Source organism: Ranitomeya imitator, chromosome 2 (assembly GCF_032444005.1).
Source record: "Ranitomeya imitator isolate aRanImi1 chromosome 2, aRanImi1.pri, whole genome shotgun sequence".
Lineage (NCBI taxonomy): Eukaryota > Metazoa > Chordata > Amphibia > Anura > Dendrobatidae > Ranitomeya > Ranitomeya imitator.
This window is the reverse complement of record NC_091283.1, coordinates 830,236,877-830,258,678: the sequence shown is the minus strand read 5'-3', so window position 1 is coordinate 830,258,678 and position 21,802 is coordinate 830,236,877. Positions and strand designations below refer to the sequence as shown.

The following is a 21,802-nucleotide window of genomic DNA, read 5'->3' as shown; positions in this document are numbered from 1 at the left end:
CGATGCGGGCATCCTTCATATGTTATGGCAGTGCCCCAGGTTGTCCTCCTTCTGGGTGGTGGTGCTGAATAAAGTGGGACTGGCATATGGTTGCACTGTGCCGCGTGATCCCCTGCTATGCGTTTTGGGCTATGTTGAGGAGATCATAACTGATAAGATGTATAAAGTGGTTATTGCCAGACTGTTATTTATCGCGCGAAAGTTGATCGCCAAATTCTGGATTAGAGAAGAGCCACCAACAAGGAGAGACTTTATGAAGCAAGTGGACCATATCATTGCTTTGGAGAGGAGTATCTACGTTAGGAGGAGCAAGGCGGACCTCTTTGACAGGCTGTGGAACCCGTGGCTTGAATCAATGTGATTTAAAAGACCTTGTGCTCCATTGGGAGGTTTATTGACAAATCATCTTCCTTTTCTTGTACTTTTATATATGACAAAGTAGGGGGGGGTCGACTCTTGACAGGTCTCTAGAGGGGGGGGGGAAGGGCGGTGGGAGTTTGGTTTGGGACTAAATATGTTTTCCTTTTTTTAAAAAAAAAAACAAGTATTGTACACTGGTATATTGCTGATAACAAAGTATTCCTTTTATTGTTTATGTGCAATATTTATGGTTTAATTAAAAATATCTGATTTAAAAAAAAAAAAAACCCTAACAAGGGCTATGTAGGGACTTACACTTGAAATGACAGAGTGCTGAAGATTTACAGTGCGTGGTCCTGGGCTTTAACTCTGCGCTATTGTAAATTTACAGCACAGGATTAAAGCTCCTGCAATCTAGCAGCAGCAGGTCGGGTCTCTGGCGGTCAGACACATTCAGGACCTGGGAGGAAGACAAGCAGTTTATAGCCATTTCTTTTTTGTATTGTGCTGGCTGAATAGTACTCAGTGGGCGCTATACAGTGTAGGAAGCATTTGTGCCGTCGATGCTTCTGCAGGACCCAGATTGCCAAACGCCTGGCCGGCATAGCACAGCTGAGTTCTTAGACTCACGTTAGGACTGCCAGTGACATGTTTCCCCCATTAGCAGTGAAAAAAAGCAGCTGTACCCCAGAGGTCTGTTATAATCTATTGGTAGACAAAATTATGTAGAAAAGAAAATACCCATATTAGGTATCCACCAAAACTGTCTGGAGAATTAATTCATCTGGTTATTTGGTCTGAAAAGTGGGGAGTAAAAAAAAAAAAAAAAAAAAAATCGAAACCCCAAAAAAGGGTCATTTAATGTATAATATTTTACTTTCCTCAATTTGGGTTCAACTATCTTTTCCTTTCTTGTGGCCGAAAGTGTTGGCACCCTGTAAATTGTTCCAGAAAATGAAGTATTACTTCCAGAAAATTATTTCAATTAAACTTGTTTTGTTATTCACATGTTTACTTCATTTGTGTGTATTGGAACAGCACAAAAAAACAAAACAAAAAAAACACGGAGAAAAAAAAAAAGGCTAATTGGACATAATTTCACATAAAACCCCCAAAATGGGCCGGACAAAATTGTCGGCACTCTCAACTCTATTTGGTTGCACATCCTTTGGAATAAATAACTAATCAATCGCTTCCTATAACCATCAACAAGCTTTTTACACCTCATAGTTGGAATTTTGGAGCACTCTTCATTTGCAGACTGCTCCAGGTCGCTCATATGTGAAGGCGCCTTCTCACAACAGCAATTTTAAGATCTCTCCACAGGTGATCAATGGGATTTAGATCTTGACTCATTGCTGCCACTTCAGAACTCTCCAGCGCTGTGTTTCATCCATTTCTTGGTCTTTCTTGAAGTATGTTTGGGGTCTTTGTCTTGCTGGAAAACCCACGACCTAGGACCCAAACCCAGCTTTCTGACTCTGGGCACTACATTGCCACCCAAAATCCTTTGGTAATCTTCATATTTCATGATGCCTTGCACACAGTCAAGGCATTCAGTGCCAGAGGCAGAAAACCCCCAAAATATCTGTGAACCTCCACCATATTTGACTGTAGGTACTTTGTTTTTTTTCTTTGTAGGCCACATTCAGTTTTCAGTAAACAGTAGAATGATGTGCTTTACCAAAATGCTCTATCTTGGTCTCATCTGTCCACAAGACTCTTTCCCAGAAGGATTTTGGCTTACTCACGTATATTTTGGCAAACTGCAGTCTAGCTTTTTTATGTCTGTCAGCAGTGGAGTCCTCCTGGGTCTCCTGCCATACCATTTCATTCAAATGTTGATGGATAATTTGCACTGACACTGATGCACCCTGAGCCTGCAGGATAGCTGGAATTTTATCAATTTTTCTCTGCCATTCATATCCAGTGACATTAGCTACAGGGCCATGGGTTGTAAATTTCTTGATTATGCTGCGCACCGTGGACAAAGGAATATCAAGTTCTCTGGAGATGGCCTTGTAACCTTGAGATTGTTGATATTTTTCATCAATTTTGGTTCTCAAGTCTTCATACAGTTCTCTGCTCCTCTTTCTGGTCTCCATGCTTAGTGTGACACATATACGAAAGATTGAGTCAACTTCTCCCCTTTTTATCTGGTTTCAGGTGTGATTTTCATATTACCCACACCTGTTACTTGCCACAGGCAAGTTTGACCGAGCATCACATACTTGAAGTCCGTCAGCAGGCAGCGTTTGAGGGACTCCACCGCTGCATATACCGAGTAGATCCGCCGCTCAGCTGCACATTATGACATAAAAGAACAGAGACATCTCCAAAAATAATAAATGACACTTACTTGTCTCCTATCAAGTCAGGTTGGCTCTCAAATGGCAGATCGTCCATTGCATCGTCATACATTTCTCTACAAATCTTGTAAACAGACACCTAGAAATGAAATATATAGAAAATTACATATCACCAGATTTCTTTTTATTATTAAGCAATTTTCTAAATAGTCTTTCTTGGGGGCGTGACCGGATGTGGAGCTGAGCGGACGTGCGAGGCTCGAGCTCCCTAACCACCAGCTATCATAAGCGGCCCAAAGCACAGTGAGGTGACCGGAGGAGGTCAGATCTGAAGATAAGATAAGCCAGGCGGTGGTGCACTCCAGGAATGAAGCGAGGGAGAAGGAGGGGGCAGGCGCCCAGCAGGGTCCAGGTCTTTGAAGCGATGGGTAGTTGGATCCAAGATGGCGACCGCAACTCTCACCACGCGGCCGCCGGCAGCAGCAGGAGTGATGGCAGTGTGAAGCAAAGGTCAGAGCTGCACAGTGAATCACTCTACCAGCCCCAAACTCCCAGCAAAACTGAAAGATCCCTGAGCACACAGAGCTATTCACCAACGCTGCAGTCCCTGCTTTTCCCCCCTGCTAGGAATGCTGAAGGTTCAGAGCCTGAAGATTTACAGCCACTAAACACAGCCCTGACCGTCTCCTCAGACTCTCCTATTACAGACTCCAATTCTGCCCCTGTCACTGTAGCCACACTCAAATCCCTGCTGGGAGACCTGAAGCAAGCCATTCATACTGATATCACAACGGCTTTCACTGAGCTACATAAAGAAATAACGCAGATTGGCGACAGAACCTCACACATAGAGGGCAAACTGGAGGAATATACTACGGCGCACAACCAACTAGTAGACGCGCATAATGAAGCGGACGAAGAAATCATGGCCCTAAAACTGAAGCTTGCAGACCTAGAAGACCGATCCAGGCGCAATAACCTACGTTTCAGAGGAATCCCTGAGAGTGTGTCAGCGGATACACTAAAGGAGTTTCTAATGGACTTCTTCACAATTCTGGTGCCGTCAGCAGAACAGAGGGACCTGCTGATTGACAGGGCACATCGGATCCCCAAACCAAAGTCTGCTCCCAGCTCCGCACCGCGAGACGTGATAGCCAGGCTGCACTTCTACCATTTCAAGGAGGCAGTGACCAAGTCAGCGTCAGCAAAGCAAGAACTTCCAGAAAGATTCCGGAACATTCTGGTGTTCACCGACTTGTCTGCGACAACCCTGAACAGGAGGCGAGAATTCTCATCCGCAACCAAGATTCTACGGGACAACAGTATTGTCTACAAGTGGGGATATCCAGTAAAGCTCATCGTGACGAAAAACGGAACTTCACACGTCCTTGCGTCTCCCAGAGAGGCCATGACCCTGCTCCAGGAATGGTCCCTGACATCAGTGGATGAAGATACCAGCTCCCCACTAAAGAAAAGACCCCCGACACTGAACAAAGAATGGACCTGATTCTCACGCAAGTACTCTGTTACCATATGTATCCCCTGTGTGCCTATGCCAGGACACCACACTGTTATTTTTTTGCCTGGCTGGCAGGTTGAAGGGGCATGAGAATATTGCTTTCGTTTTTTCTATTCTCTCCCCCCCTTTAATACTGGATAGGAACGACTATCCAGTTGGTTCACATAGAACCGGACTCTGAGTTGTACAAGTTGTACTTGTTCTGGTTGTTGTTAATTACTTTAACCCCTTTGTTTCCCTTATTATTATCCTGTATCTGGTGACTGATTGAATTTTTTTTTCTTTTTTGTAACTGATGGTATTTCAAATATCTAGCATTAATGTGAAAGGCCTAAACAGCCCTTTCAAGAGATCGTTATTATGGAAGGAAGCCCAGGCACTCAAAGCGGACATACTATGTGTCCAAGAAACTCATTTAAATCGTGATGATACCCATAGACTACAACATAAAAATTACCCCCATATCTATGTGTCATATGCGGCGAAAAAGAAGAGAGGGGTAGCGATTGCAATAAAAGACACTGTAGCGTTCCAGCTTGTTGATAGCGTTCTGGATGATGAAGGCAGATATGTAATATTGATATGTAGCATCAATAACAAGGTGTATACAATTGCATCTATATATGCACCCAATACAGGTCAAATCACTTTTATTAAAGACCTCATAACTAAATTATCCAAAATAAAACAAGGATCCCTGCTAATCTGTGGAGATTTTAACCTCGTCCCGATCCCCAACATAGACAAATCTTGGTGCTCAAAGAAAAAGTCCCAATCCCATGCGCTGTCCCAGTGTCTTATATCAGAAGAATTGTATGACACGTGGAGGGTCCTTCATGCTTCTGAAAGGGATTATACATATTACTCCCACCCACATAAAGTATATTCAAGAATAGATCTAATAGTAGTGGATAAATGGCTCCTACAAAATATACAATCAGCAAAAATTGGGAACATAACCTGGTCGGACCACGCTCCTGTAACATGCCAAATTAAAGAGACGTACAATAATTTAACTTATTCTCCGTGGAGAATTAATAACTTCTTAATAGCCTCAGATAATATTAAATCCCAACTTAACGACCTTCTCCAGGAATTTTTTGATATCAATAGTACCCCTGACATATCCCCGACCACAGTGTGGTGCGCCCACAAGGCCTATATAAGAGGGCGGCTAATACAGATAGCAGCGCAACACAAAAAATTGAGAATGCGACAAATAGAAGAGCTCAATAAAAATATAGCAACAATGGAAAACATCCATAAACATAGCCCATCACCCACGGTATATAGGAAACTACAAAAGGCAAGATACGAACTATATCAGCTATTCCAATATAAATATGAGCATAATTTGAGGAGGAATAAAGCTAAATATTATTGGCAGGGGAATAAGGCGAGTAAAATACTTGCCAATAAGATTAAAGCGAGATTAACAAAGCAAAAAATAGCTCACATACAAGATGATCAAAAGAACAAAATATACAACCCTAAAGAAATTGCGAATACTTTCGCAAGATATTACTCCTCACTCTATAATCTCAAGACCGACAACCTTATCCCACAACCCAACGCTGAGCTAATTAATAATTTCCTGAATAGCATATCTTTACCCCAAATCCCAGAGGATAAATTGATGGCAATAAATCAACCTATAAGCCAAAAAGAAATCCAACAAACCATTCAGGCAACAAAAAATAATAAATCCCCAGGACCGGATGGTATAACTAATGAATACTTGAAGTTATTCAACCAAATATTGTCCCCACATCTATTATTAGTCTTCCAAAATATATTTGAAACAGGCAAAATACGAGAAGAAATGTTACAAGCGACTATAGTCCCTCTTCCCAAGCCAGGAAAAACTCCCGATCATCCAAGTAATTTCAGGCCAATATCCCTACTAAATACTGACCTCAAACTGTACTCAAAAATCTTAGCAAATAGACTCTCCGATGTAATCCCTTCCCTGGTGCACAGAGACCAGGTTGGATTTATCAAATCTAGACAGACATTGGACGGCACCAGACGAATGATTGACCTCATCCATGTGGCGGGGAGCGACCGGACGCCTTCTCTGCTCCTATCCCTGGACGCGGAGAAGGCGTTCGATCGGGTGCATTGGGGATACCTGTTTGAGGTTCTGGCCAGATTCGGATTTACGGGTAATATTGCTAAAGCAATCACTCTGCTATATTCTCACCCATCAGCATCGGTTTCTGTCTCTGGAATGATGTCGGACAGGTTTACTATTACTAACGGGACGAGACAGGGGTGTCCGCTATCACCCCTTATATTCGCTTTGGTGATTGAGCCTCTAGCGCAGAAAATTAGATCACACTCGATGATATCAGGAATTCAGGTGAATAAAACGGAACACAAAATAGGCTTATTTGCTGACGACATCATTCTAGCGTTAACAAACCCGACAGAATCATTACCGGCAGCAATGCAAGTAATCGATTCATATACTAAAATATCATATTATAAGCTGAACGTGTCTAAATGCCAGGTATTAAACCTGACCCCTCTCACAAAACACCCCAAAAGCTTTGAGAATAAGTACCCTTTTAAGTGGGAAAATGACCACATTGAGTATTTGGGTATTCGGCTGACACTCTCGGCAGATAAAATGCTATCACTGAATTATGAGTCTCTAAGGAAGAAAATCCAAACTGACATGTTACGTATGAAGAAACACGAACTATCATGGCTGGGCAGGATTGCATCGGTAAAAATGTTCATTCTCCCACAAATACTGTATTTGTTCCGCAATCTCCCCATCATATTCCCAATGAAAATATTAAAAGAGATTCAAGCAATGATTTTAAAATACATTTGGCAGGAGAGAAAACCCAGAGTCCAAGCGGACACGCTTTACATCCCTATGAGTAAGGGTGGCCTGGGGTGCCCCTCAGTGGTCCGGTACTACAGGGCCGCATTATTCGAACAGTTACGATTCATGTGGAATAATGATGATGATCGGCACTGGATAGCAATTGAAAAACATTTGATGAGAACCTCCAATGTCTCAGCTTTTTACCATGCACATCAAACTAAAGTCCCTAATAGAAACCTAAAAATGTCCCCAACAATAGACGCGGCTCTGGAGCTATGGAGTGTGTTGACTAATAAATTAGGCCTTATACAAACCAAATTCCTTAAAGCTCCTATAGAGACACTGGAGCATTGTATCCCGGACCTCAAACTTAAAAATTGGAATTTACCCAAAACCACCTCAATTGGGAACTTGTATGAGGGGGAGGAATTAATTACTTTTACATCATTGAGAGATAAATACAATGTTCCTCAAAGGGATTTTTACAAATATTTGCAGATCCGGCATTTCCTAACTGAAAGGAAAAAACAGATGCCTGCACCGCCATCTAAACTTTACTCTATGCTGATGAACCCGACATCACAGATTAGAGCGCTGTCCACAAGCTACGACTGTATGTTGGAGAATACTCTGCCCTCTCTAACTACATACCTGCAAAAGTGGGAAAAAGACCTAAACTGCACATTCACACCCGATCAGTGGAGGGCATCCTTCTTAATTATTGGAAGCCAATCTAAATGTACTAACCACATAGAAAACGCCAGGAAATTGTTATATCGGTGGTATTTCACTCCCAGTAGATTGTCCAGGATGTTCTGCAGTTCCCCAGACACGTGCTGGAGGTGTGGAGACCCCTGTGCAGACATGCTACATATATGGTGGAGTTGTGACAGAATTAGACGTCTGTGGGCAGCCATAGATCATCTGATGTTCCAGATTTGTGGTATACCGGTGACTCTTAATGCACAGCAGGCGTTACTCGCTATTGATTTGGACTCGTTTCCCTATGAGTTCCGTACAGTGATTGTACATATTATTGTAGCAACAAGACTCAAAATTGCTAGTTACTGGAAAAACTCCAGGTGCCCCTCACTGCCCGAGGTCGTATCACTGATCAACGAAAATTGCCTATCAGAAAAAATAATCGCTACATCTAATAATAATATAGCTCAATTTCAGAAAAAATGGAACAATTGGTTATCTTTCCGTTTAAATACCGTTCTTAAATGACTTTGCAGATTTGCATATAGAGAATGTGATTGGATAGTTATTGTAATGTCACCATTTCCCCTATCCTCTTCCCTTCCCTAATCCCCATAACGTTGTGTTAATTATTAAGAATTTAATGTCAATAAGATGTAATGCTTGACACAATTTGTAAATAAAAATTTATGTTTAAAAAAAAAAAATAGTCTTTCTTAAAATTTGTAAATAAAAATTTATGTTTAAAAAAAAAAAATAGTCTTTCTTAAAACTTTTACTATTTTGATGATGCAGTGTTTCTAAGTATTTATCTCTGAGAAATCTGCAAAAATGTTACAACTATATATAATGGTGTTTCCTATCATTGTACAGGAGGAGGAGGAGAGCTGTGACATCACCTATTGTGAATGGTGGCTCCTGTGTTATCTACTGTATATAGAGGTGTTATCAGTCATTGTACAGGAGGAGGAGGTGAGCTGTGACATCACCTATTGTGAATGGTGGCTCCTGTGTTATCTACTGTATATAGAGGTGTTATCAGTCACTGTACAGGAGGAGGAGGTGAGCTGTGACATCAGCTATTGTGAGTGGTGGATTCTGTGTTATCTACTGTATATAGAGGTGTTATCAGTCACTGTACAGGAGGAGGAGGTGAGCTGTGACATCACCTATTGTGAATGGTGGATCCTGTATTATCTACTGCATATAGAGGTGTTATCAGTCATTGTACAGGAGGAGGAGGTGAGCTGTGGCATCATCTATTGTGAATGGTGGATCCTGACTTAGCAGTTATTGTACAGGTGGAGGGGGGAGGTAAATTACTAGGGACATGAGAGACTCACCTCATCCTTTGGATAATAAGGTCTTATGGAGTAGACTTTAGAAGTCGGCGTCAGGGGAGGAGGCTGAAAAAACAGGTCATTTGCTCCCTCAATTGGAAGCAAACGCTAGGAAAAATAAGAAGAACAAAAGGTAAGTCAGAGCTGGAAGTATCAGAATGAAAGCAAAATTATAAAATAAAAAAAAAATGTATAAAAAAAATATCTGAACGGCACTGTTAAAAAAAAAAAAATAAATAAACATGCTACTGCAGGAATATCTCAGCAGAGCCCAAAAAAAATAAAATAAATAAAAAAACTATAAAAAAAAAATGCACACCGAGGTCAATTCACATCAGTGTGCCCCGCAGGGTAACATCTTGGCTACCTTTGCAGGTGCAGTATAGCGCCATAACGCGAATGGCACGTGAATAGGATTGGTCTGAAGAGGGTTGACTGTGACAAGAGGAGGCGCGCCGTCCTGCACAGTACTATGCCACCACATGCAGCGCGCGCCAGGACACCTGTGAGAGGGAAAAAGATCAGCTGCGCCGGAAAGTTCATGAGCAAATTGGTATCGATCACCCCCAGTATGGTAAAGTACTTCAAGAATTAAATCTACCGCTTCACCTTTGTTCATGGAGTTTCAGTGTAGGAGCGCCAAGCTTGCGCTTGCTGCGCGTGTGCGCGAAAGGGGCGAGCGCAATGCGACCTGCAAAGGAATAGTGTGAAACGCGACAACGTGCTATGCTATTTCGCTGCCGGCGCTTGGGACCGCAACGTCTCCTCCACCTGAAAAACAGGATGGTTAAAAGAAAGTAATAAATGAGTTTGTGGATATGAGGTTGTTACAGTCTAAGCCTTCAGCAGACCAAGCCTTTCATCCCCTCGGGAGGCACAGAAACGGATTGTCCAAAATTAACGTGTGAACATAAATAAAGTCATTGAGTTTTGAATTCATATTGATACCTGGAACTCTCCTGCTAGACCTCCTCTAAAGGCCATGGGCTCTTGGTCTCCACTTAAGAACTGTGCTGAAGATTGACTACGACACCCTGTTGAAATCAGATCCAAGCGGAGAACATTATATGTAGGGGTTTTTAGGGTTTTTATTTTTTTTGTCTGCATTTTCAGCAAAATACCTGAGGACTCCCTAACTTCAATAATGCTCCAGCCTCCTCCCCCTGCTGCAGAACAGACAAAGACCTGCCGCGCTGACATCTAGTGGCAGCAAGTAATATGACAGCCCTATTCCTAGTACTCAAGTCACATTTATCCATCATTTACTCTGCTGCCACCTTATAATAAAAACGTAACCACAAGGATCTGCAGATAAGAGGACTGCAAATAGGAAACTGCAATGGGTGACCAACCCTACCATCATTGCCTCAGCCTAATGCAAGGTGGATCCAAAGCCTCCGAGGTGGTCAGATACACAACAGGTGCAGGCGGCCGACAGCCGACTCTGATCTATACTCCACAGGTTACTACAGAGGACTATACAGCGAGACCTAGGGCCCGAGTGCAAGTGTGAATCCTCCCTCGTCAGCAGGAACTATCTAGTGTATACAAGAGTGCAAACCAGGCATCTAAAGGGAATTCATCCATCATAACACTGTACAGGAGGAGGAGGAGGTGAGCTGTGACATCATCTAATGTGAATGGTGGATCCTATAATATCTACTGTATATAGCGGTGTTATCAGTCATTGCACAGGAGGAGGAGGTGAGCTGTGATATCACCTATTGTGAATAGTGGATCCTGTGTTATTTACTGTATATAGAGGTGTTATCAGTCATTACATTACATCATTACACAGGAGGAGGAGGTGAGCTGTGATATCACCTATTGTGAATGGTGGATCCTGTGTTATCTACTGTATAAAGCGTTGATATCAGTCATTGCAGCTGGCAGCAATCTTTATAATGTACGTCTTCTAATAAAGCATTAACGGAAGTAACTTATTCCCATTTCCACATCTTACAATTAAGGCCAATCATACACAGCTCAGAATATATATATATATATATATATATATATATATATATATATATATATATATATATATATATATATATATATATATATATATATATTCTGCCCGTGCTATAATAAGGCACTTAGAAAAAAAAACAGAGGAGCCAGCCCCATCATTAGTCAGTGAGCATTAATGTTTCATGTAGTATTAGGAAGGGAAAGTAATCTGCAGTGTTTCTAACATTTTTTGCCTCCAAGTGTTCCCCTTCCACTCTTAATGGTAAAAGCTCAAGACAGAATCAGTCTTCTTCCCCTTCTGGCAGCTGATAGTATAGCGGAGAGGAAAAAAGGTACTGTATTGCCATGTACTACAGGGCAGAGAGTAATTACTATTGGCTTTCCAGTGAGCTGCAGGTTACTGAAAGCAAAGCTTCAATCTGGAGTAACTTCATTAAATCAAAGAATTGTTGTAAAGCAAAATGTGCTCCAGAACTAGAAAAAAAAAAAGGATCGGTAAACTACTGGATGTAGCTGATCATTATATGTATTTGGAGGGGGGAGGCTCCTGCTGCAGCCAGTTGTCTTCTACAGAGAAGGGATGGAGGATACAGCCGATTTCATAAGACACAGAGAATATGTCTTTACATACACTGCTCAAAAAAATAAAGGGAACACTTAAACACCTCCAAGCCCATCACACTTCTGTGAAATCAACCTGTCCAGTTATGAAGCAACATTGATTGTGAATCAATTACTCCTGCTGTTGTGGAAATGGAACAGGAAACAGGTAGAAATGATAGGCAGTTAGGAAAACAGCCCCTATATAAAGGAGTGGTTCTACAGGGGACAGGGGGTGACCACAGACCATTTCTGTTCTCATACTTTTTGGCTGTTTTGGTCACTTTTACATTGTGTCATTGCTCTCACCCCTAGAGATACTGTATAGTAGCACCCGGCGGTGTCTACAATCCACAGAAGTTGCTCAGGTAGTGCAGCTCATCCAGGATGGCACATCAATGTGAGCTGTGGCAGGAAGAGTAGCTGTGACTGTCACCACAGTGTCCAGAGCATGAAGTAGATACCAGGAGACAGGCCAGTACACCAGGAGACGTGGAGGGGGCTGTAGGAGGGCAAACACCCAGCAGCAGGACCGCTACCTCCGCCTTTGTGCAGGGAGGAACAGGAAGAGCGGTGCGAGAGCCGTGCAAAATGACCTCCAGCAGCCACTAACATCCATGTGTCTTACAGCCCAACACCGTGCAGGGAGACTGGCAGATTCGACATTCGCGCCCTGTGCTCTTCACAGATGAGAGCAGGTTCACACTGAGCACATGTGGCAGATGTGAGAGTCTGGAGACGCTGTAGAGAATGTTCTGTTGTCTGCAACATCCTTCAGTATGACCGGTTTGGCAGTGGGTCAGTAATGGTGTGGGGTGCCATTTCTTTGAAGGGCCGCACAGCCCTCCATGTGCTTGCCAGAGACACGCTGGCTGCAATTATGCATTGGGATGAGATCCTCAGACCCCTTGTGAGACCATAGGCTGGTGCGGTTGGCCCTGGGTTCCTCCTAATGCAGGACAATGCCAGACGTCATGTGGCCGGAGTGTGTCAGCAGTTCCTGCAAGATGAAGGCATTGAAGCTATGGACTGGCCCGCCCGTTCCCCACACCTGAATCCAATTGAGCACATCTGGGTCATGTCTCGCTCCATCCAGCAACGTCACGTTACACCAGACTGTCCAGGAGTTGGCGGATGCTTTAGTCCAGGTCTGGGAGGAGATCCCTCAGGAGACCATTCGCCGCCTCATCAGGAGCATGCCCAGGCGTTGTAGGGAGATCATACAGGCACGTGGAGGCAACACACACTACTGAGCATTATTTCCTTGTCTTGAGGCATTTCCACTGAAGTTGGATCAGCCTGCAATTTGATTTTCCACTTTGATTTTGAGCATCATTCCAAATCCAGACCTCCATGGGATATTCATTTTGACTTGCATCGATCATTTTTAGGTTTTATTTTTCCCAATGCAGACCACTATGTAATGAATAAAGATTTGCAACTGGCATATTTCATTCAGTGATATATAGGATGTGGGATTTTCAGGTTTCCTTTATTTTTTGAGCAGCGTATTTCTTTGTTTTAATTGTAATATGGGACAAGACAGGTTGAAAAAATGAAGACTGGATTAAAGGATAACAAAATCTAGAAGTGATACGTAAGCAGGAGATGATGCTACCCTTACTGGTTGTCAGTCAGCAGGAAACACAGAGGTCAGTCTCCTGATAACCCGCTCTATTTGCTACCAGCAGAGAAGTTGGATTTATCCAAAGGACTTGGTTACTCAATGATCTCCTGCCAGACATATGGAGAATGGGGGAGGCTCTCGCTACAGTCAGTCATCTGAGCTCTTCAGATATCTTTATAGATACTTAGTTGAAATAAGATCAAAGTAACAGAGAAGATTATGGAACCACTCAGGTATATATTTTTTTCCTTTTAATCTCTGGCAGATCTCCAAAAGGGTGGGGCTTGGCTAAGGGGCGGAGCTCAACATTCTCTCTCTTCAGCTACTGACATTGCAGAGGAGGTTTGGGGGGAGGCTCCTGCTGCAGACACAATTGTCTTACAGTCAATAAGGGTTACATTGCTGATCTCCTGGAATATAGTGAACAGCCAGATATATTATGGGAAGAAATGCAAAGAACATTTTTAGTGTATTTTCTATGTTCCTTGAAATAGTTTTCAGGATTGGACTTGGGCCATAATAAAACAATTTTTTTTTAATAAATGGACTAAAAAATGCATATGCCATAAATGTTAGGCTAGGCGAGGGTCCTAGATCTAATACCTAATTTTTTTTTTTAATTTATTTATTTTTAACAATGGGACTTATTCTTGAGATAGATGCGGTGGTCTCACATTACACATTTAGGGCATATACCATAAATGTCCAAGATCCTATACCAATATATAATAGGTGTAATAATAATAATAGCAAATATCTTAAATAACCAATTTGGTATAGATCCGACTCGCTTTGTCGCTTACCCCATGGGCAGGGCATTGCAGTAGCTTGGTTTCAACCAGTAAGAGCTGTTCAACTGTCACTATATGAGTGATTGTATCCATGGATACCGAAGCTACTGGAATGCCCTGCACGTGGGGTAAGCGACATAGCTAACCAGAAGAACTATACTCAATTTTTAATTTGAGGTATTTGCTAATATTATTACACTTACTACATATTGGGATAGCATCCTGGAGACGGGAATACCCGTTTAAGGCTATAGGTGGTAACAGTAAGGCTGGAATCACACATTCAGGTCTTTTTGAACCAAAGTCAGAAGTGGATCTTGTAGGAAGGTGAAGAATATATAAGTCCTTCCTTTACATTTCTCCATCCACTTCTGTCTTTGGCTTTAAAAACTGAAAATGTAATGTGATTCCAACTGTACAAAGAGTGGAAATGGCTGAAGAAATGTGACTTTAGTGTATCCGTTAGCCCTAGACTCCCTACGCTGCCTGGTCTACAGCGGTGCTATATAATATGGCGGCAGAGCGCGGTATGCGTCTTTCTTTCTCCATCCATTAGCAGCAGACACTTGTGCTCAGGTCTCTCCCATCTGTGCACAATGAGGAAGACACAATACAATCGTTAGTAAACGAGAGAATAGGACACACACCATCTGCTTATGGTCTGGAAGCAATTGCGGCTCCGAGGCGCCACGTGAGCACGAGATTTCTGCAAACTAAAGATTTGATTCTCCGTCTGTATCCAAGGAATCCAAAGCTCCTTCAGACAAAAGAAAAATATGTCCCGAGTATTTACTCAGGTTTTGGTTTCTATAATTTAGGTTTGTAATTTGGAGCCACATAGGTGGCAAGTTGTCCCCGTTTTCAGGGAGGACGCTCCTCGAAGTACCCCAGCATCGCTGCCTGCTGTGTCGTGTAAAAGCAAGATTTCCACACTGCTCCTTTAAGCGACTTTGAAACCTGAAAATAAAATGAGGCTACGCAAGTAGTCCTAGGCCATGCTGGTGCACGCAAAGAGTTTACTAGCAAAAAAAATGTGAAAATGTACCTGCAAACGCAATACGGTGCGGACATCTCCACGACTGCACAACATTTGGTTTGCCCAGAGTCAATTCAAATTGAAGCCCACCCCGGATCTGTGATGTAAAAGCCCCTCTGCACCAGAATAGCCTTGCGCAAAGCTCGCGTGCGCTGATGGGAATGGGGGAGGGGTGGGATGTCACCTTGCTCTTTTTCCAGGGTGTCAATTGTTGCTCTCGCATAATTCTGTCAAAAATAGCAATCGCGTTATGGGTACACAGCAAGCAGCGGGCTACTGGGTCCATGATACACTTGGTATGGAGCAGAGCCCAATTGTTTTCAGACCGGTCCACAGTAACACAAAATATCAGAGATTACACATTTCATGATTGCATAGGCCCACAGGGGGAATAAAACATGCTGTACAATAGGAAAAAAAAAAAAAGAGGAAGAAAGAGGCTTCACTCGGGGAAAAAAAAAAAAGTCTAAATTCATCATTAGCCCAAGTTTTGTTCACCCCGGAGCAAGCAACGGTGTGATCAAGCGCGAGGGTAGCAGAAAGGATTCTTAGGTCACGTACCTAGCCACTGGACAAATGACTTCACCATAGAAATGATACTCTTAATATCCCAGACGTAAGGGTACAAGTCGTACAGGATGGTCCGATTCGGAGAGTTAGAAAGTCGGGTGAACATGCTCAACACAACACTGCACATCTCATCGAATTTGGATGCTCTCTCTCTCCATTCAGTGATCTGCAAGACACAGAAGACAGAAGCCTAAGGTTAGGTGGATTCATAACTGGCTCAGTGATTGTACTCAAAGAGTGGTCAGAAATGGTTGCACATCTAATCGGAAGAGTGTTTTAAGTGGGGTACCACAAGGCTCTGTCCTGGCCCCAGTGCTGTTAAACATTTTTATAAATGATCTAGATAAGGGAACCAAAGGTAAATTCATCAAATCTGCAGTCGATACAGAAGCTCTAGTGTTAACTATCCCTCCTAGAAGACAGAGAAAAGATTCAGAAGGATCTTAGATAAGCTTGACCAATAGCCAGAGACTAATAGAATGGTATTTAACTGGGAGAAATGCAATATTCTACATGCGGACAAGAAAAACAAAAATTACAACTACAGAATGGGAGGACTAGAACTAAGCAACAGCATGTGTAAAGAGACTTGGGTATACTAATAGATCACAGACTGTAAATGAGTCAACAGTGTGATGCAGCAGCAAAAAAGCAAACAGTTCTGGGATCTATTAAAAGAAGCGTAAAGTCTAGACCACCTGAAGTAATTATCCCCCTCTACTTCTCCTTGGTCAGGCCTCATCTGGAACACTGTGTCCAGTTCTGGGCACAACATTTAAAAAAAAAAAAAAAAAAAGGACATTGAAAAACTGGAGCAAGATCAGAGAAGAGCTACCAGGATGGTGAGCGGACTGCAAAGTGTGTCCTACAAGGAACGGTTAAAGAATCTGGCAATGTTTTGATTGCAAAAAAGAAGGCAAAGAGGAGACTTAATAGCGGTCTACAAATATCTGAAGGGCTGTCACAGTGTAGAGGGATCATCCTTATTCTCATTTGCTCATTGAAACAGGAGAAGCAATGGAATGAAACTGAAAGGGAGAAGATACAGATTAGCTAAAACTTTTTGACAGTGAGGGTGATCAATGAGTGGAACAGGCTGCCACGAGAGGTGGCACGCTCTCCTTCAAATGGCAGTCTTCAAAACAGAGACTGGACAGATATCAGTTTGAGATGGTTTAGTGAATCCTGCATTGAGCAGGGGGTTGGACACGATGACCCTGGAGGTCCCTTCCAACATTCTATAAGTCAAACATGACAACGATATGGACGGAGAAGACAGACACACAGCTAAAACGAGCCATGCTTGGCTGAATGCGTGTGCCCTTTGTTTCAGTGATTAATGCCAGAGAGCCGAACAAATTTTCTGATGTTGAGTTTGTCAAAAGTGTAGACACTAACTTTTCACCTTTTTTCTTTTTAAACAGTGTTTTTTGCAACACTGTGCTTAAAAGAAGGATTTTTGATACTCACCGTAAAATCTCTTGGGAGCCTTTATTGGGGGACACAGGTATCCATGGGGTGTATGCTGCTGTCGCTACGAGGCTAACACTAGGCAAAAAAGATTTAGCTCCTCCTCAGCAGGATACATTCACCAACTGGCACACAGTTTGCTAGGTAGTGAAAAAGCAGTAGGAGAAGCAACAACAAATAACTATATACAGGCCCAACTAAGGCCCACAGGACCAACATAGGCACAACAAAATAAGGGTGGGTGCTGTGTGCTCCAATGAAGGCTCCAAGAAAGATTTTATGGCCAGTACCAAAAATCCCCCTTTCTTTACTGCTTCATTGGGGCAAACAGGTAGCCTCAAGACATCCTAAAGCAGTCCCAAAACAGGGGACAGACTATCATGCTCAAATCAGGTAGGGCAACAGCCACTTGCCAGCCTAGGTAGAAAGGTGTTGCGTCAGCCGAAGCATAGGTATGAGACCCTTCTGACAGTGATTGCAACCACAAAGACCACCTTCCAGGTGAGAAGGGAGGACGCGATGTCCTGAATGGGTTCAAAGGGGGAGGGGGGGGGGGCCTGAAGAAAGCTCAAAACTAGGTTAAGATCCCATGGGTCCACATGGGTACAATATGGTGGAACTGAGCGAGCACCTCCTTGAAGGAAGGTCTTGACCTGGTGACAAGGTGCCAAATTCCATTGAAAAAGAGCTGAAAGAGCTTATATGTGACCCATGAGAGCACTAAGGGATAAACCGGACCCCTGTCCTGATTGCAAGAAAGCCAGGATGAAAAGTGAAAAAAAAGACATGGGTGTTGTGTTGCTATTCTCACACTAGCGAAGGAAGGCATTCCAGATCTAAAGATAAAAGGAAACAGGTTTCCTTGCCTTGATCATGGTCTGTATGACCTGAGAAGAGAAGCCTGCCTCTCTAAAGACGGCAGTCTTGACGGGCATGCCATTAAATTGAGAGACCAAGAATTCTGGTGGAAGCGGGGACCCTGAGAGAGTAAGTCCGGTCGGTCTGGGAGTTTCTAAAGTACATCCATGTATAGTTTGACCAATTATGTGGCAGGCTCATCTATGGCAGTATGGAGCCACTAGGATGACTGGAACTCCTTCCACCTCGATCTTCTTGAAGAGTCTGGGTATCAGCGGAAGAGGTGGAAAAAGTTACGGAAGTAGAAACTGAGACCAGGGAATGACAAGGGCGTCATAACTGACAGCCAGGGGGTCGTGAGACCTGGCCACAAACCTAGGGACACTGTGATTCATCCGAGATGATGCCATTAGATCGACATTCAGGATTGCCCCACCTATGACAGATCTGATCGAACACAGAGGGGTAGAGACCACTCGCCCGAGGGGAGACCCAGACGGCTTAGGAAGTCAGCCCAGTTGTCCACGCATGGAATGTGTACTGCTGATATTGCTGGCACATGCCACTTGGCCCAGGTTAGAATCCGTGAGACCTCTAGCATGATGTACTGTCTGCGTGACCCGCCCTGGTAGTTTATGTATGCCACGGCATTGTCTCATTGAATGCGTACTGGTTGGTCACCTAGAAGGACCTGATAGTGGCGAAGAGATCAGTAAATGGCCCCGATTTCCAGAAGGTTGATGGGGACAGAGGACTCCCGAGAGTTCCAGCGACCCTGGACATGTGTGATGAAAAAAAGAACGCCCCTCCATCCGAGGAGACTGGCGTCTGTCGTGACAACTTGCCAGTGAAGGTGAAGGAATGATCTCCAATCCCGAACAGAGGGGGAGAGACTCCACCATGCCAACGACTGTCTCAAAGAGGCAGAAGAATGGAACGATCCAGAGACTAGATCCTTTTTTCTCAAGCTGAATGGGAGGGCTAGCTGGATGGGGTCGAACTGTGCGAAAGGAACGGCTTCCATCGCGGTGATCTTCTCTAGAACTTTCATGCAGAGACATAGAAATGGGTGTCTTCGAGAACGAGTCCCCAGGTGGAGTGTGGAGATCTTTTCCTCTGAAAGAAGGACTCTTCAACGAGCGGTATCGAATAGCATGCCTAGGAGAACTAGAAGCTTGCCCGGGATCAGAGACGATTTTGCTGTGTGGACTACCCATCCTAGACAGGCAAATGCCCAGGGCGACCTGAAGACTTTCAAAACAGTCTCGGAAGGACAGACCCATTATCAGGAGGTCGTCCAGGTAGGGAATGACTACAATCCCTTTGGAAAGAAGGGGGGAGTTTTCAAGGGAAGAGAAATGACGAAAGGGGCGAACCTGAAAAGAACGTCTCCTGGTGAATGGATGTTTAGGCTTAGACTGGGGAAGAGAGATAATCTTACCGCCGGTGGTGTCCAAGGTGAGGTGATCCAGCTTAGACCCATTGTGATCCCTTGAAGGGGAGATTGCGAAGGGACTTTTTGGAAGTGGGATGCACATTCCAGGCCTTGAGACAGAATTTTATGTATAGCGACAATATTGCTGTTAACACGGACGGAACAGCCGGCGGAGTCAAAAGACGTGGCGAGTACATATTTTGCTGCGTCGGCAATCTGATCCGCAACATCAGCCAGTTGATCCTGCAAGGCTGCTGATAAGATGCCCTGACGAAGGAGCTTTACGCAGTCGGAAACTGACAGCTACCCATGAGGAAGTTGAAGGTGGGGTAGAGAGAGACGCCAGCAGCCTGAAAGGCGTACTTGGCTAGGGCCTCGATCTTTGTCAGTGGAGTTCTTGAGGGAGGCGCCATCCGGGAGTGGCAGGACAGTCTTAAACAAGCGTGAGACTAAAAGGTCCACAGTGGGGGATTCTGACCATTTATTGAGGAAATAGGGCCCAAAAAGATACAATATATCCAACTGCCTTCTACATTTAAATCATTTTTCCGGGTGTTCCCACTGTTTTGTAAAGATTCACTCAAATTCCTTATGAATTTAAATGAGACATCAGTCCGGGGTAGGACCCTCCTCCTCCTTAATATTGAGGGTCTAATTGAAGGCAGATATGAGTCTGCTGACCATAACCTGGAGTTTGGATGACTGATCCGTGTCGGCTTCAAATTCTGACTGTAAATCAAGGTCGGACCCCGTGGCCACCTCAGGAAAGGAGTAGTGGGATACCGAGGGTCCTGAAGAACGTAGAGGGGGAATGGGAACCAGATGAGGAACTGGTGTGAGCCCACTTCTTATATCTAATACTTGATCTGCCATGTTGAGTGTGATGGATGGGTGCCTGCGATTCATCCTGAGGAACGATCAGAGTACATTCTTTGCGTCTGGAGGAGAGAAGGTTTTTCCACCAACATAGAAGAGGATTCTTTACTGTTAGGGCAGTGAGAATCTGGAATTGCTTGCCTGAAGAGGTGGTGATGGCGAACTCAGTCGAGGGGTTCAAGAGAGGCCTGGATGTCTTCCTGGAGCAGAACAATATTGTATCATACAATTATTAGGTTCTGTAGAAGGACATAGATCTGGGTATTTATTATGATGGAATATAGGCTGAACTGGATGGACAAATGTCTTTTTTCGGCCTTACTAACTATGTTACTATGTTACTATGTTACTGGTAGCGGCTGACAAATTAGGTAAACGTACAAGGACCGGCACTATGGGACTGGGATACCTTGGTTAGGTCAATTACTGATTGAGATAGAAACAGCCCACTCCAAGGTCAGAAAGCCAGGGTCTAAATTTGAATATATTTTGGTGAGATGGAAGTGCGCTCTGGAAGAAGAAGAGCTGGGATCTCTATCTATGCTGATAGCCCCACCGCCATAGAGAGGGACTCTGGGGAAAAAAAGGACAGTACAGTGTCTGGTCAAGGTCCCGACTCCATCTTCTCCATCCTGAGGATGACATCAGGAGCCCCTATGTGAGGAGGGTGTCACTTGAAAAAGGCATCTTCCTTTCTCCACCGTCGTGGTCCCAGACGGTGCAGAAGACTGTGTCGACCCTGACAGGGGAGGGTGACTGAGGAATGACCATCGTCTTCTTCCCAACACCACGCCGAGAAGAGGGCTGGGGTGGGCAACAGGCAAGGATTGGCTACCATGAAGCGCACTAAGACACGTTTGAAGTGTCTAGGGGCAAGGTTCTGTCCCACAGACCAGAGATGTTAGGATGTGGACGGCACCACACTGCTCTCTCGGTCGCTTATTTTGGGAATACAGGGAGAGACGTTACACCCTATTAGCCTAAAGAGAAGAAAATGAAAAGTAAAAGGGAATTAATAAAACACAACAAGGTGACCTAAGGGAAAAAAGACGGATCAGGGATCAGATCCAGGTCTGCCTCCTACTGACACTTAGCTATAACTGACAAACTTTGTTTCTTTGTTCTGGTCGGTGGGTGTCTACTGCTGAGGAGGAGCTAATTATTTTTTTTTTTTTTGCCTAATGTCAGCAGCATACACTTTTTTTTTTCTTTTTTTTAACATTCAAACACTATATTTTTCTTTAATGCAGCAAAATGGAAACAATATCTAGGATTGGCAAGTATGTATATATTATTACTACGAGCTATCCCCCCACTGCAAAGGGTTGAAGACCTTCAAAGGGACATTGCATAGATTTAAAAATTTTTTTTACTAATGCTTATTTTTCCAATAACTGGAGGTTAAAGGGGTTGTTTGGGACTTTAACACTCGTGGCCCATCCTTTAGAAGTCCCGGACAACCCCTTTAAGCATTTGCAACTGTAAGGTAATGCAGC

At 43.7% G+C, this 21,802-nt stretch overlaps 1 protein-coding gene across 1 annotated transcript in view; it reads right to left on the bottom strand.

Annotated features, from left to right (window-relative positions):
- Nucleotides 1-21,802, bottom strand: part of OGA (O-GlcNAcase) — a 46,486-nt gene that overhangs the window by 8,176 nt on the left and 16,508 nt on the right. Inside the window, exons 10-13 of the mRNA XM_069754066.1 lie at nucleotides 15,659-15,833; nucleotides 10,018-10,103; nucleotides 9,073-9,177; nucleotides 2,720-2,808 (exon numbers count right to left, since the gene is read on the bottom strand). Of these exons, the coding sequence (XP_069610167.1) occupies nucleotides 2,720-2,808; nucleotides 9,073-9,177; nucleotides 10,018-10,103; nucleotides 15,659-15,833 (455 nt within the window). The remainder of the gene's footprint in view (nucleotides 1-2,719; nucleotides 2,809-9,072; nucleotides 9,178-10,017; nucleotides 10,104-15,658; nucleotides 15,834-21,802) is intronic.